Source organism: Drosophila ficusphila, unplaced genomic scaffold (genome assembly GCF_018152265.1).
Source record: "Drosophila ficusphila isolate 14025-0441.05 unplaced genomic scaffold, ASM1815226v1 contig_286, whole genome shotgun sequence".
Classification (NCBI taxonomy): Eukaryota; Metazoa; Arthropoda; class Insecta; order Diptera; family Drosophilidae; genus Drosophila; species Drosophila ficusphila.
This window is the reverse complement of record NW_025064189.1, coordinates 9796868-9812507: the sequence shown is the minus strand read 5'-3', so window position 1 is coordinate 9812507 and position 15640 is coordinate 9796868. Positions and strand designations below refer to the sequence as shown.

The following is a 15640-nucleotide window of genomic DNA, read 5'->3' as shown; positions in this document are numbered from 1 at the left end:
AAAGTCCAATAGAAAACTTATAACCATTCCAAACTTGCTTTATTACTTACTCGCACCGCTTTGTGATAAAGGAGTCGTGAGTTCATTGTACTAGCGTTTCATTAAACAATTTTGTTTATTTTGGTTTCGTTTAAAACACTAAATTACACGTTAAATAATTTACAATCGAAATTTGGGATCAGTTTTCTTGTATACTGTCTGTCGCGGCCCCCGGTTTCCGATTGGGGGTCTCTGCTCCATTGACTGTGCCTCCGCTCACACGGGTGGATGTGTATGTACGTGCTACGTCTGCATTTTTTCTTTTTTCGTGGGAGGAGCGAGTGGGGAACTTTACACTGTTGTAGCAACTTCGAAAAATATAACTTTGATACCTATAGTACTATACATACACATGCTCCCTTTCTTTATATGTACTTTCAAGCATTGACTTTGTTGAAGGCTCTGCATAATTCTGCTCTATCTTTATCTTTATCTTTATCAAAATAATAACTACAGCGTTGCACATGATCGGAGGCGCTAACTTGCATTTAGCTAAATTAAAAACATTACGATTTGTGTCAGTATCCATACATGCGTCTCTCTATATATACACATTTATTTTGTATATACTCGTACCTCGTGGTTTTGTGACCCGATTCTTTATAGTTCTCAATTCTGGTTTAGAGTTTAGACTTTAAATCACTACAATTTTCAAAGTAAAGCTTAGTATTCAGTTTATTTGGATTTTCCTCGTCTGGCTGTACTGGCTGCAACGAAACGGCTTTGGGGCAAGGAACAGAAGAGTGCGTCAAGCCCAACTAGAAATGCGATCGACCGAGCGATGTTCAGAACTCCGACGTTTCCGAACTCCGCGTGTTGTGCTGTGCTGAAAGATCGCGAATTACACTTACTTTGTTTTTTATTTGGCAGTTATTTTGTTGTTCTTGCAAAACGTGTTCAGCCTAAACGCCTGTCTGGCTGTCTGGCTGTCCGGCTGTCTGTCTGCTGTGATGTAATCCCAACCCGAAGAGAACCGACAGTCGCAAAGAAAGGAGAAATGGGCAAGCACGCGGGCAAATCCAATGTGTGACTACGTTACTTAGGCGATAATAAATTAGTTAGTTACGAAACGTAATTGGGCTGAGGTGGTTCGTGGTGGTGGTGCTCTCCCTTAACGGAAAGAAACTTAGTAAGAAGGCCTAGCCATGCAAACAATAACATTATCATCTTCAAGGCCTGATCTGCATCTGCGCTATGTGTATATACGATTATTATGCACCTAATAGACTCCGGAAACTAAAGCCAAACTAGTTACAGCATTTGTTACAGTTACAAAATCCTTAACGCCCTAGCACTGCTTAAACGTATCGATGGCCACCAGCAGCTGGTTCCAGTTGCGTGGCCGGGACGCCGGCGGAGGAGCGCACTACAGCTGCGCCAGCGAATCGGAGCGGATGAGCGGCGCCAGGGAGCTGGGCGCCTTGTGGCCCGTCTCGATCTCGTACTGCACGTCGAGCGAGGCACCTGCGAAAGATCGGAACGAAACGGGTCAGGGGTGATTGCACTGAACTGGGAATTTATTCATGACTTGGTCGCAACCGGCGCATCTTGCCCTGGGATGAAGGTCAGTGATGGTGATTGGGTTATGGATGGGGAGTAATGACAGCAGCCGGACTCTGCGCGCTTACGTTTCTTTTCCAGGGTGGAGGTCTGGCCCTCCGGAATGAACGCCGCCACTATTATGGCACAGAAGACGCACAGGGCGCCGAACACGAACGGCGGCCCCGGCACGTGCTGCGAGATCTTCTCCACGTTCGTCGCCCGGCTGCCGCTGTTCTTCGCGTGCGCGTCGTGGTCGTCGTTCAGGTCCACGTTGAACAGGTAGAAGACGACGCCGAACACCGCCGGCCCGAGCCCGTTGCACAGGCCCCGCATGCCCGTGATCATGCCCTGCACAGCGCCTGTGGAACACAATTACTCAATTAGCAGAGGTTCAACTTTAAAGTGTTCCACACTCACCTTGACTCTCGGGGGACGCGTAGAGGGAAACGAAGGCGCTGATGGCGGGGTACGTGATGGAGCCCAGGGCAGCCACCACGCCAGCCGACCACATCATCCTTAAGATGAGAGAGCAAGTTGGATTAGATATACTCAATCAATCTCAGGAGTAAGCACAGATCACTTACCACTTTTGACTGCCAAAGCCGTACCACAGGAGCTGCACGATTTCCAGGGCTAGGCCCATAATGATCGTGCGCTTGGCCCCGAAAACCCTAAAGGATTTAAGCTTAATTAGATATCTTGGTACATTGAAAGTACGAGAAGTGCAAACTCACTGCATGAAGGAGCCGAGGGTCACTTGCACCGTGATGCTGAGGATGCCGACTATGGCTATGAAGATGGACACCTCCACGTAGTTGAAGCCCATCTTGAGCTTTAGGTAGACGAACATGCAGGAGTACTCGCCGGCCTCCGGCAGATAGGAAAGCAGCACGGTGAGGCAGAGCATCAGCACGGTCTTGTCGGTGCCCACTTTGCGCAGAGCCTAGACACACAAGATGAATGTTAGAAAAAGCTCTAGGAGGTGAGAGGTTCCAATGAGATCCTCACCAGAAAGGGGTCCGCCTGCTCCCAGCTGATGGGCGCGCCCCAGGAGGCGGGCCGCATCTTCTCTGACAGACTCTCGGGCACCGCGACCAGAATGAAGAAGACGTCCAGCAGCGCAATGGCCGTGGAGAGGGCCACGACTAGCGTGTCGCCGTACATCTCCATCAGGGCGTTGCCCAGGGCCGGCGAGATGACCAGGCTGGCGGCGAATGTGGCCGAGGCGAGGCCGTAGGCCTTGGAGCGCTCCTCCGGCGTGGTGACGTCCGCCACGTAGGCGAACACCACCGAGAAGGTGACGGCGAAGGCGCCGCTTATTGAGATCATGGCAAAGAACCACCACGTGTTGATGGACATCAGCGGTATGGGCAGGCAGGTGAAGAATACTGTGACTAATAGGAAGAACTTCCGGCCCCAGATGTCCGAAAGGGCGCCGATCAGCGGCGCCGACAGGAAGGACAGTATGCCCTTGATGCCCATGACCAGGCCGTTCATGAGGAATGTGTGGTCCGGGAACGTCTGGTTGAGGGTCTGCGAGGTGAACGGAGAATAGAGAAAGGGTAAAGGATAAAGGTCTGGAGAACCCATGCAGTATCATCCAGTACTCACCGATATTATGGGCATCGTCAGCAGGCCCCAGGCGAAGAACTCTAGAAATATCACAACCAGCGCATGATGAACACTCGGCTCCCCGATTCCGGAACTCTGGGGAAAAATGGGGTGGAATGGATGGCTCATTAGTAATGTTAGACATATAATTAGATAGATAGATATCAGCTAAGTAAAGAGCAGTAGCCAATTGGCATAATTGCAGGATGCACCGAGGCGACGCACCCATGGAGTGCGTCATCGCAACCAGTTGTAAGGCTGCCACGTTAACCCTTTGAGGCCCCAACGGAATGGAAGCCAATTGGCGACTGTTGTTTTATTTGCAAACATTTGACTCCGGAGTCTGCTCGAAATAAATTGTACTAAATGCGAAATTGTTTGCGCTCGTTAACTGCCCCAATGTCACCCGAGGCATCGGGCGTTGTATTCTGATTTGTTTTGTCGCGCACCAATAAATAAAAAAGAAACCCGGATCAAAAAGCCCTCATTCTGATCATAAAGCGTTCAAATATGAGAAATGCTAACTACTTTTAAGTATCTGTTCTAGGGAGTCAAAAGTGGACAAAAGGCATTTCACTAAGATTAATTACCGAAGCTAAAATTTATTAAGTAATAGCAACATGTTTTTAGCTGGGCTAAAAAGCGACAGCTAATGACTCCCATTCAATTAGTTTTTACTACATTTAATTAGCTAGAAGTCTTTGTAAAGCCGTAATGAGACATATTTAGTTAGCATACAGATCAACCTTTCAACTAAAAAAGATAGTTTATAACCTTCTTATTGATTCTAACTTACAATTACAAGCAAGAATTGTTTTCTTAACAGTAACCAAAAATGATACTTTTAAATGCAGTATTTTCCTAAATTAGGTTACAACTATTTTCCAGTGTGCTTTCTGTTACATAAACACATAGGTTTCCGTAACAAGAATAATTTCATATTTAATGTTACAAGGTCGAAGATAATGGTTTATCTCAACAATAAGAGCTACCTTTTCCATGCAAACTGACATTTATATCAGACCATATCTAAACGACAGATAAGTTATCTTATTAAGTACATAACGTTGAAGCTTTCAACATTTTCCTCGATCTTTTATGCGAATAAAAGTAAAACCCTCCCTGATTAACCATATTTTTAGTAATTGCTAATTAGTAAATTGCAACTTACTCCCACATAATTCAAGACATTAAGCTTTCGAATAGTTTTAGAAAGTATCAAGAAGTAATAACCCCCCAACTGTTATAGGAAATACCTTGCAGCAGCAGATGTTGCAGAGCACTCTGAGCCACTCGAAGAAGCGGTTCCGCTTGGGCCGCTCCGGGGGCGCCTCCGAGTTGCCGCCCTGCGACCGCATCGAGATGTAGGAGGCGGCCGAGTGGGTGCGCCTGTGGGCGGCTCCGCCGTTCCCGCCGCACGCCCTGCCCGATCCGGAGGACGAGGTGGCCGCCGTCTCCGCGAAGGCGGCACTGGGATGGGCCGCCGCTGCTGCGTACCGCGATGTCTGCGGGGTCGTGGAAGAGGAGGAGGATGAAGTGGATGAGGGGGAGGCGTTGCGCCGCGGATCGCGCCCACTTACCGTGGGCACGTCGTCCAGATCCGGCTGCTGGCTGGAGCTGGAGCTGGAACTCGAGCTGGAGCTGGAGCTGGAGCCGCTGTCCGCCTGCTGCTGCTGGTCCTTCGAGGGGCAGTGGCGCTTCACCAGCTGGCTGCCTCGGCCGCCGAAGGCGGGAGGAGAGAGGGGCAGGGAGCTGATGGTCTCCACATCGGCCACGTCGGCTGTCGTCGGGGTGGAGCTGCTGCTGCGGGTACTCAAGGTGTCCGTCTGCTCCTGCAGCTCCTCCTGCCGCTCCTCCTCCGCCGCGGGCTCCCCCTTGGCCGAGCTACGCGACTCCTGCTCGGAGTCCTCCGGCTCCTCCAGCTCGAAGCTACTCTCGCCCGGCCGCTGGACGTAGTTCCGCCCGCTGCGCATGGCTCCTGGGCTGCTGGTCTCGTGCTCTCTAGCTGCGTGTCTCCCTCTTGGTTACTGATGCTGTTCCGGGCTCCGGGCTCACACTAATTTCCATTGCCGCGGGTCCCCGATCATGTGCGCTGAGTGCTCCTTGTTCCTGCTCCTCGTGTTCCTGGGGATGCGAGCTGCTTGTCTCCTCGGTTCTGCGTTCTGCTGCGATCGAAGCGAGCCTTATCTTATCATTTGTTTGGCCTAAACACGATGTTTCCGCTTCTGCTCTTCAGCTTGAGGCACTTTTCTAGCTGCTATTAAAGTGGCCAACCGATTGCCGTTTACTCATTCGGATTCTCGCGAAACGCACGATTTGCTTTCAGCTGTCCACCGGGGAGGAACCCGTAAAGAGAACCCCTATCTACAGAGTATAGAACCTCACAATGGGGGAATCAAATACCCAACACACGTCTATAAAACAGTCTTGTTAATCGATACAAATTTGATTGCTTTGTCTAATGAACGTCTTAATTATTGGAGTATGAATGCGACTCAAACGACAACTCTTCCGAGCTTCATCTTTAGTAAAAGAATTAAATTTTAAACTGTGAGAGATACTACTTCTGATCCTTAAAGACGCCGCAAAGTATGCTCTCAGCCCGATCTGGGCTTGGCCCAGAAAAGCAGAGATCGCGCTAAAAGCCAATTTGACCCCGCACTTAATGCCATTGCTTTGTGGCGATTTTAGCACCCAGGTGTAAATCGCAGCCACAAGCTTAAAACGGCTTGAAAATAGATCGATCAACATTAGCAAACCGGCAAACGAAGCAATTTAAATCGAAGCACTTCAAAGTGAAGTGAACGGAAAATCAGGTTGAAAATCGGGGCTGCTCGGCGATTCACAGCAATTTCCCGGCAATGTCAGAAGGGGAACGTTTTCTAATAGTTTTTCCGGTCTGCGAATCGGGGAGCAAACACACATACCCGCCGCCGACTTTCGGATCCCCGGTTCTACGTCAGTTCACTGCGATTCTCACTCCGTGCGCGGAAAGCGATCGATGAAATTTTAATTAAAAGAGCACACGAAAAAAAGTCACTTGGAATTTTGACAATAATGTGAATTGAATACATCTCCAACTCTGTCGACGCTGTCGATATCTCGATCGTTTTCCCCAAAAAGCCAGCGACGTCTGCTGTGTTCCGATGTGCGCGACTCACTAAGTGGATCGGTCGAGCACTCGGTTCTCCAGCTCGCCAGTCCGCCAGTTCCCTAGTTTTCCAGTTCTCGAGTTTTCTAGTTCTCCAGCGAGCGGAAGCTCCGCAGAGCGCCAAAAGTCGAGAGAAACACATGTCCACCGGCTGTGGGGCTTATTTAGAAAGAGCCACGAAAGTAAACACTCCCGATAGAGAACAACAGTCGGAAATTGAAGGCTAAGCAGAGAGTTGCGACGGCATAGTACCCATTAGTGTCCAGTTAGAAGGGACATAAGAACTAATATAAACAACTTGAATTACTTTTATGGTAAAAAGAGTTTAATAAGCACCTTTCATAAATATATTGATGTATACATAGCGAGGGTATCAGAAAGAAGACTCCGAACAAGTTTAACGCACACGCATTTATGGCCATTATCTACCGATCTAAAAAGTTTCGGATGTTCGCTAAATTGGCGATTCTATTAACCACCGCCAAACAACAAACCCCTCACGTAGCAGAGTCTCCATGGTGCCTCGGGGAGCCATAAAAAAGCCCAAAAGTAATTGTCGCACATATCAAATGGATGAGCTTGACAACGATGATGAAAGTTTCTCGCTAAAGGCAAATGAGCAGCGGTCTCCGGTAGAATGGAAATGTTTTTGCGGTCCGACCGCTCGGATTTGATTGTTATCTTAGGCTCGGCAATTATGCTGTGACTACTTTTGTCGACCCAACAAAATTCCATAGGATAGGGCCGAAAATGTGCTCTTGTTCTCGAGACACTAGCTATAAAGCAAGTAAATATAATAACATGTGAGGAAGCAACCAAAGAAGATAAAATCTATTAAAACACCCTTCAAACTTTTAATAATAAGAAGTAAGAAATTAAAAATATTGCGAATTTTTAGCATTTATTATACTAAATTAAAATTGTATCGACTTGGTTGCAAATCATGATTAAAGAAATAATGATGCAATAAAGAATTGTTAAAACTTTTTAAAACTGTTGAACTTCATTTATCTTAAAGCCATAAGTCGTTTGCAAAGGGTTATGGGTTTAAATATGAAAAGCAATAAGAGTCTGTAAGTTATGGTAATAACTTGGGAAACTAGTTCGCAAAACTTAACGCGCATAAACCTCCGCTGGCAGAAGATCGCTGTGCGTGGAACTAGCGAGATAAAACTCATTTAAACTGACCCAATCACAGTGACTTGACCGCCATACAATCGGGTCAAGTGCAGACCAAAGAGAGAACGCAGAACTGGCGGAGTAAATGCCATTTCCCAGCCAGGACAGAGCGACAACCTGGACGGGGAAAGCGATCCTGTTGCTGCGGGGACAGCCTGTTTAGCCGAGCAGGAAACGGCAGCTGCCAAGTCAATCATTCAGAGAACCCGAGGCAGGGCTGCAGCCCACTGAGGTACTGATGTGTTGGATCCCATTCACATGGCTGCATGTGTCGCATCAAAAGGCATTAGGAACGACCTTGGCAGGAGCGGCAAAGGATGCGGAAAACGGGGAGGGGAGGGACCGGCCAAAGGAAAAGCACCAAATGGATGGATGGACAGGCATCCGTTTTGGGGCACAGCAAAAAACAAATGAAAAACACACAACAAGTCCACGATGGCGTAACGATTTGGCAAGAGACAAGCTGGGAAATACATTTCCATGTTTTCCTTTCATTAATGTCACAAAAAGAGACTAGCGGATAGTTAGTCGGTGGGCTGGGCACTGCCAAATTGAAAAGCCGGCTAAAATGGGATGTGAGCTAACGACTGACGAGTGTTACGTGCCCTCAAATGTACGACTGTTTCGTTTTGAAATTTTTCTTTGCTAATTAATCTTGCCGGTCATGGGAAATCGGTAGGAGGAAAATTCCATATGACGGGGTGGCTAAAGGACACGCAAAAGTTTAAATAGAGAAAAGGCTGCGAAGGTCAAGTTGGGGGCCACTGAAATATTCGCATATCAGCGAAATTCGTGGCCCACTCCAAACTCCATTAAAATGCATTTAACCCTACAGGGAGAAAAAATTATAGTATAAATTTACATTAAATGTAAATATGGCTGTAAGTAGTTATTATTATGTATTCTATCGGTTCTGTAAAAATGAAATAAGAATGAGCAGAACCTGAAATTTGTTTAAGGGGTTAAAATACTTTTCGAATCTAGAATGTTTATGTAAATTTTGTATTTTGTATGTGTGGAAAATGTTAGCTCCGTCCTCTGCGGAAGTTTGGCGCACGTGGCGCTCTTGATTTCGATTTGGGTTTCGCAATGAGACCAAGAACACCAGACAATGGCCAATAACTGGCAACTCCATTGTTGTGGCTTATTGAAAAGTAGGCCAAAGCCCAAGGCAGCAAGGACGAGCTAACAACGCAGAAGTTTGCCTCCAGCGGAATGTCCTGCTCCCCTCTTCCCCTCCCCAAAAGTCAAAGATAATCGCGCGTGGGTGGCAGGCAGGTGTTCCGAACCTTAAGCTGGGAACCCTGACGGAAAAGACTGTCGCAATTTTAATTAAAAATACTCCAGCAAGCCTGACGGCACACAAATCCATCAGCGACGCTTTTGGCAGAGGAAAGCAGCCGAAACGCGCCGGATTAAACGTAACTTTTTGTTTCCCGGGTTATTGTTTCAGAGATTAATTAAATCGACTTCTTGATGGAAAGAAAATCTACAAAAAAGTCAAAAACTTTTTCCAAATTAATCTTTTATTTTATAGCAATTTAAACAGAAAACTCTTATTCTTTTAAATATTTACTGGAGTCTTAAAGGGTTTCCCATTTTTTCCACCAACAAACTGAACAGAACTGTTTATAATTCCTGCAGCTTCAAAGTGAAACTAAAATGGGCATGTGGGGCCTTCCGTCCACCAACGATGCCTTTCATCTTCCGCCATGCTTGATGCCAAATGTCAGCCCACATGAAAAACGGACTTTCTGACGACTGCTGGCTAATGGAGAGCATTCCCGGCCCCAAGGTCATGTGAGTGCAAGAGCAGAGGCAACTAAAACACAAGCAACAGGGGGAGAGAGAGAGGGGGGAGAGCGAGAGAGGGGTGAGAGAGAGAGAGGGGGAGAGAGAGACGCTGCCGAAGCAGATGCTGTTGAAATTCAATTCAGAGCCTGCAGCGCGTGCAACGCTGCGGATACGTATTACTCGTATACGTATACGTAATGTGCTCACTCACATTAGCCTACAAGCACACACACACACCGACCCGTGGGGAAACGCTGCCTGCCGCCTTTCAATATTAAAAATAGTTTGTCAACAACGTGGCCAGAAAGTGTCAAGCTGCGACGGCTGCAGCGACTAAATTGGTTTGGGCCCCCAGAAGGATGGGCCCAAGATGAGTTGGAGCGCACCGCCTTTCTGCTTGGGAATGGGGCATCTACTACCCCCTGATTGGTGAAAATAATCAATTTTATCGATCGGCCACCGCAAACTATTAGGAAAGTAAGCTCTTTTATAAAGTAATAAGTTATTAACATAAACAAAGGAAATATAGACTGAAACACATACCGAAAAGTGTTTTACTTGTAGGAAAAGTGGGCTTCTAGTTGAACAAGTTTAGGGCTCCGCAATTAAAATGGACGCAGGACACCACAGCCTGTCCGCAGCAGAGCACATGATTTATGTGTGTACCCTCTATTGATTTTGCTGGCCAGTTCACACAGATTCCGGCAGTGAGATAATTGAAATTGCAGTGTCGGCCATTCAGCAAAAGCATGGAATCAAAGCCATGCCAGCCAAAAACGGCCAATTGCAATGGCCTGGGATTTCATCAGGCCCCAGTGAATCGGGCGAAAAAGGGCAAGCCAAAGTGAATGGCGTCCCTTATTGATTAGCGGCGATGATGCACCCAAGCGAACCGAACGGAGGGGCAGGGGGAGGCGGAGCACTTGCCACCCAAGCCCAGGCCCAAGCCAGCCGAAAGCCAATTCGATCCGAATCTAAATGCGATTCCGAGCACCCGGCTGACCTTGCATGCCGCACCAAGCACGGCGGACTGCAAACACGGAACACAAGCAATTTTAATAAATTTATGATTCTTGAACTGTTGCCCAAAAAGTGTTGACACAACAGGCCGCCCGAAGAAGAGGCAACAGCCGCAAAAGGACTGAATAAAACTGCAACACGGCAGGACTGCATCATCAGCGGAAGTCGTGCAGTTAATTTGCATAAGGAGACAACGGAAGCGATTTCCCGGAGGCTTGGCACTTGGCCAAAGCGCCGCAGCCGAAAACGAATGTGACTACTTAGATAATTCCTTTTCCTTAGTACATTAGGAACTAGTATTTTAAAAAAAAAAAGTCAAATTTAGGCTTAAGCCAAGTATTTGTACAAAATATAATTTCTATTAACCGAGTGTTTTAATCTCGAAAGCTTTTTAAATTTTATACGATTGTAGGAAATCGCCTCCTTTTATTTCTTTAATAAAAGCTATATGAAAAAGGTTGAGGCAAACCTTTTATTTACTAGGGAATACTCGCATATTCAGATTTGCGGCAGATTGTAAAGTGCGGCAGTTGACACTTTGTCCACTGCGGCATGCCTTCATAGACAAAAGCCCCAACTCCGACAAAAGACTTCTCAGAAGGGCCAAACAAAGCCTAGGAATCGGGGATATAATTTATGGATGGCAGTGTGTTATCTAACGGCGCTTTATAAGACTTGAGCCGCCACTCATGTGGCGAAGTTTCGCCATAATTGATTGGAATTCGAGCCCCTGACTGAGCAAATATTTGCCATGGCTCCAGGACTCAATCCCGAACCTGCGGAAGGATGAGAATGGAAATTTATGCGTGGCAGACTTTTTGTTTCGTGTTCCTAGAAAAAAATGAGAAAAAGTTTATTGAACTCTGAGCAAATTTGGTTTGACAAATAAGCGTGGGTTATGTGATAAAAAGAGATGTCTCTTTCGGAGGATGATTGCTTATTCGGCAAGCTGTACTTAATATAATATATACCTAAGCAAATGCAAATCAGACTGCACCGCGGGGGAACTATCTTAGATTAAATGGGCCCCCATGAAACGACAATCTCGAGGAGCCCATCAGCCATAAAAATTCATTTTACGAGCGCTAAATACGTACGGAATTATGCGAAATTTTCAGAACATTAAACAGGAGCTTACTGGTCAAGGGAAGAAATTAAAAGGATCAGAAAAATGGGCGAAAAGGACGCAAAGCTTGAGTGACCTTCTCCAAGGAAAGCCGAGGCTTTTCGTTTCTTTTCCTTTTCTTTTTCATTTTCATTTCCACTTTTGCGTTTGTGTGCGTCAGGCGGGCAAAGAACAAAGAAAATCAGTAACACGAGAGGCTGAAGGAAATTCCGTTTGCATGGGAAAATTCTCCGCCACATTTGGTTTTTCCTGCGCCAAAAAATTGAAATATAGATACATATAGTCTGATCTCATGAACAAAAGCATAATTGAACCGAGAATAACAAGATGGGTGGGAGAACAATTTCAGTTTTGCGTAACGGGACACTTTTCCGAGTTTTCCGTGGGTGGAAGTGGAAAGCTTAAAGCAAAAGCGAATTGAGTGGGTCAGCAAATTGAGAAGCATTTCAAGTTCAGTCTCTGTCAAATTCCCACAATTGGTTCGTTGAGTTTCCACAAAAACACACTTTTCACGGAATTTTCCTGGCGAAACGAACGGCTTTTCTGTTTATACAAGGCTTGATTTAATTGCACATGGTAGCGATAATTAACAACTAAAGTCGACACGAAAAGAAAACGCGTGGAAATTGTTCAGTGATTTTTCAGCTTCGTACACAGCGCGACAAAATGTGCGCTTCGATGTGCGCTTTTCCACACGCTGCGCCGTACTCAGCTGGAAAAGCGTCTGCTTGAGCATTTTCTATTGCCTGCAGTTTTTCCTCGCATTTTTCACAAACACGCGACCTCAGAGCTTTGGATGTGAAAAGCTTTTTGGTATTTTCAGAAAATGTCTCTCTGCGGGCTCATGAATTATTCTAAGGAATGTACACAGGTTTGCAGATTTAAATAATTTATGTTAATATTGTCAATGTATCGCAGAAACTCTTTTTGTGGTTTTTTTTATATCTTTAAATGTTTTTTTGAGTGCCATACTATACTTTATTTGCATTATAGATTGAATCCACTCTAACAGGAACTATATTCCCTTTCCTCGCGTTACTTTCGATTCTTTCACTTTCGTCGCAGATTTGCTCCATAAACCTGCTTTCTCGCGTGCTCAAAATTTCCCATAACAATTACCATCGGAACCTTCGGCATTGTTTGTTTGTTTGCCTTGTTGCTGTTGTTGCATGTCACATTTTCCCGGCTTCGCGTTTTCCGAGAGAGTGCGCCAAGGGAAAGCTTTCGCTCGCAGGGACTTTCCGCACTCTCCCCGCCATTCATTCTGTCGACTCACTTTTGTCTTTGGCACCTGTTCGCTTCTGCGCCTTATCGCAGTGTTTTATGAATGAAGGCGCTTTTCTTTTATACTCGCAGTCAAAAGCTTTGCTTGGGGAACATTTCACAAAGGGACTTTTCAATAAAGTTTAAAGAAAAGCGAAAAAGTGTAACTTTTCTAGGGAAATTATCTAATTGCTTGACAATGGTAATTAGTGCACTCGGAAAAATTGTTTTTGAAAAAAAAGATTTTATAATTTTGTTTGTTTTTTTAAGTTTTTTTTTTAAGTTTATTAATCGAAAATTAATTTTAGTGAGGGGCTTATAAGTCTAATATGTTTCCCCAGGGAGTACGAGAATTGTAAAAACTTTAGTTTTTGTAAAGTCTCTTGGGTGGCATTTCGTCTAATGGTTGGCTCTGTATAAAATAATTACCGGCTAGCCAAGGTCAAAACAACTCCAGAAATTAAATTCTAGTGGCGTGACCCTTAATTGTGGGTATGACAGCCATTAGACCGCAGAAAAAATAAGAGCAAAACCAATGGGGGAACGGAAAATGAAATGAGAGCGCGGCGCAGGCGTAATGAGCTTTCCACCAAATCGAAAACTGTTGCATAGAATTGGGGGCCTGGCGGCAGGCTGACTAGCAACTCTTAGTATTAAGTCTATACCTATTTCCCCGCAGCGGCTAATTATCTTTTAGCCAAGGTTTAAATATGCGTGACCAAGTCAAAATGGGTTGGATATGGGAGCTCGCACTCACCTGGGCAGCACCTAATTTCACAGCAAAAATAACCCGCATTAGAAACGCAGTTTGGGGGTGGAAAGTAGTGGCGACTAATGTAATATTTACACGCGCACTGATTTGCCGTCCAAATGGACGATCATTAGTGCGGCAAAGGCAAGAGCAAGCATGGGTAAACAAAAGGCAGTTCAATGCTCCCCCAAAAATAATAATGAAAACAGAAACCCGAAAACACTCAAGCGCTCGAGAGGCGAAAGCGAGAGTCTAGAACCCACGGAACAGCTTCTCTACGAAATCGAAAGTCTACCACAACTACAAGTGGTTCATCTGGCTGTGCTAAGGAGGGGTCACCGATGTTGAATTGATTACGACATCGCCAGTGACACACTTATTATGGGAATACAAATGGAACCGGAGAGGAGTGGAGTATATGGGCACTAGTCACCAAGGGAGAACCCTATTATCAAGCATTATCAAGCACGTTTTATGTCTTTACTACACTTCGACTTCGGTGCAGAGCTTTAAAGCAATCGGCCGATTTGGGGAAAAACCTCGGGATATTATCGCTATTATCGTGGAAATCGCCTGATGTCTGAAGGTACAGTTTCCATCCTCTACAGTGGATATCAATCATGAGTGATGGGAAAGTTCCACATTTATTACCCACTTTATCAGAAAAAACACAACTACACAGGAAACAATTGATTATAAAGGTCATAATTTAATTGAGAATATACATATGGTAGTATTATATTATTCCATCACTGGCAACACGAAATGTAATTTTAATTGAAAATTCCGTGCGATGATTGCTTTTCTTATCATACCGTGAGCTTAAAACAATTGCGAAATATTAAAACCCGAACACGAAGTACCTGAAATTACACCTACGTTGATAAGGGGTGCAAGTTACTCAGCACGTTTAAAATAAAGCTTATATAAATCTTAAATATAGCCTATCCAAATCGAATGTATATCTAGTGTTCTGTTCACAATGTATGAACCTGTCAAATCTGGATACTTGTCAACCCTTTCCATACACGAAATCCATATCATAACGTATTTATAAACATAAACATAGTTCAAGTCTAACCGAAAACCACAATAATTTCCTATGAAAATCCCCCTGCCAACTGAGTAAACACTTTGGCGCTGGCGTAGTCATTACTCGAAACGTTTGATAGACCTCGATTACGCCTAAAACTAATGCCCAAATCGCGGCGGGAGTGGAGTGTCGGCTAGCACACGCCGTTCGCTGATTCACTCAATGGCAGTGGTCTTGAGATAAGGCTCCCCCACCTATACACTTGTACGATATTGCCGTAGACCCAGTAAAAATCCGTGGAAACACTCACCGTGAAGACACTCTTGCTCTTGTGGGCCCGATTCCGGATGACCAATCCCGCCAGCGGCTTCTTGACATGGATTTTAGGCATCTTGGCGGCGAACTGGCAACGGTTTGGCTACGTGGCTCTAGCTTTAGCTTTACCGTTAGCAATGTTTGTTTTGGGAATTGGAATGAATGCCCGCGCTCTTTTCTCTCTTGTCGGTCGGTCGCACGCTTTTCTTTCAGTGTTTTTCAGCAATTTGCCTGCATCACCCGTGTGTTTGTTGTTGTTTTTCTCTGCGTTGCTACACGGCTATTGACTTAATTAAGGGGCGCACAGCACAAACACGGCGGTCACTCGATTTGCTCGTTTTATTCTGGCTTTAATCACGATTATTAATTTACTATTATTATTTGGTGGTAAAGAGACGCCTGGACAGCAACAACAACAACAGCAACGGCGGCGTTTTAGGCGGCTCGCATGCCTATGGGTTAACTGCCATCGACGACCTCATGTGGCTGGTTGTTTGTGGGTCTTAGCTGCTCTTCTGGATGGTAATTCTAGCTGGGATTTCGGACTCGGATTCCACGGATTCCACGAAAATTTAATGCGTTCGTTGCAAACACGGACCGAGAGCGATTACGTTTTGGGGCTAAAAAACGCCAAAAGCGGGCGCTGTCAACATGTGTTCTAGAGTTGCCAGCTGTGCGCTGTAGTTCTAGCGTTGTAAAGAGGGTTTTGGGCTCTGCAGGTGCTACGGATGTTTAGATCTTTAGATTATCTAAATGCTTGTGCCTTTCATTTAAAAACTTGCAAGAAAACTTTTGTTTTTGTAGTCTTAAAAAAAG

General features: G+C 45.5%; 1 protein-coding gene across 6 annotated transcripts; it reads right to left on the bottom strand.

Annotated features, from left to right (window-relative positions):
• Positions 1 to 91: 91 nt before the first annotated feature.
• LOC108099072 (hippocampus abundant transcript 1 protein) lies at positions 92 to 15342 on the bottom strand. Of its 6 annotated transcripts, none has more exons than XM_017202357.2 (9): positions 11969 to 12676; positions 4449 to 5449; positions 3193 to 3288; positions 2590 to 3114; positions 2316 to 2524; positions 2166 to 2252; positions 1999 to 2096; positions 1668 to 1940; positions 92 to 1503 (listed from the first exon to the last, which is right to left on the bottom strand). In XM_017202357.2, exons 2-9 carry the CDS (start codon positions 5163 to 5165, stop codon positions 1406 to 1408), a joined length of 2103 nt encoding a protein of 700 aa, XP_017057846.1. In that variant the 5' UTR covers positions 5166 to 5449; positions 11969 to 12676; the 3' UTR covers positions 92 to 1405. The 6 variants fall into 6 exon arrangements, with proteins under 6 accessions (XP_017057846.1, XP_017057849.1, XP_017057850.1 ...); XM_017202360.2 differs by lacking the exon at positions 11969 to 12676 and having other exon boundaries at positions 4449 to 4697; positions 4773 to 6395; XM_017202361.2 differs by lacking the exons at positions 4449 to 5449; positions 11969 to 12676 and adding an exon at positions 14820 to 15342.
• Between the last annotated feature and the right edge of the window lie 298 nt (positions 15343 to 15640).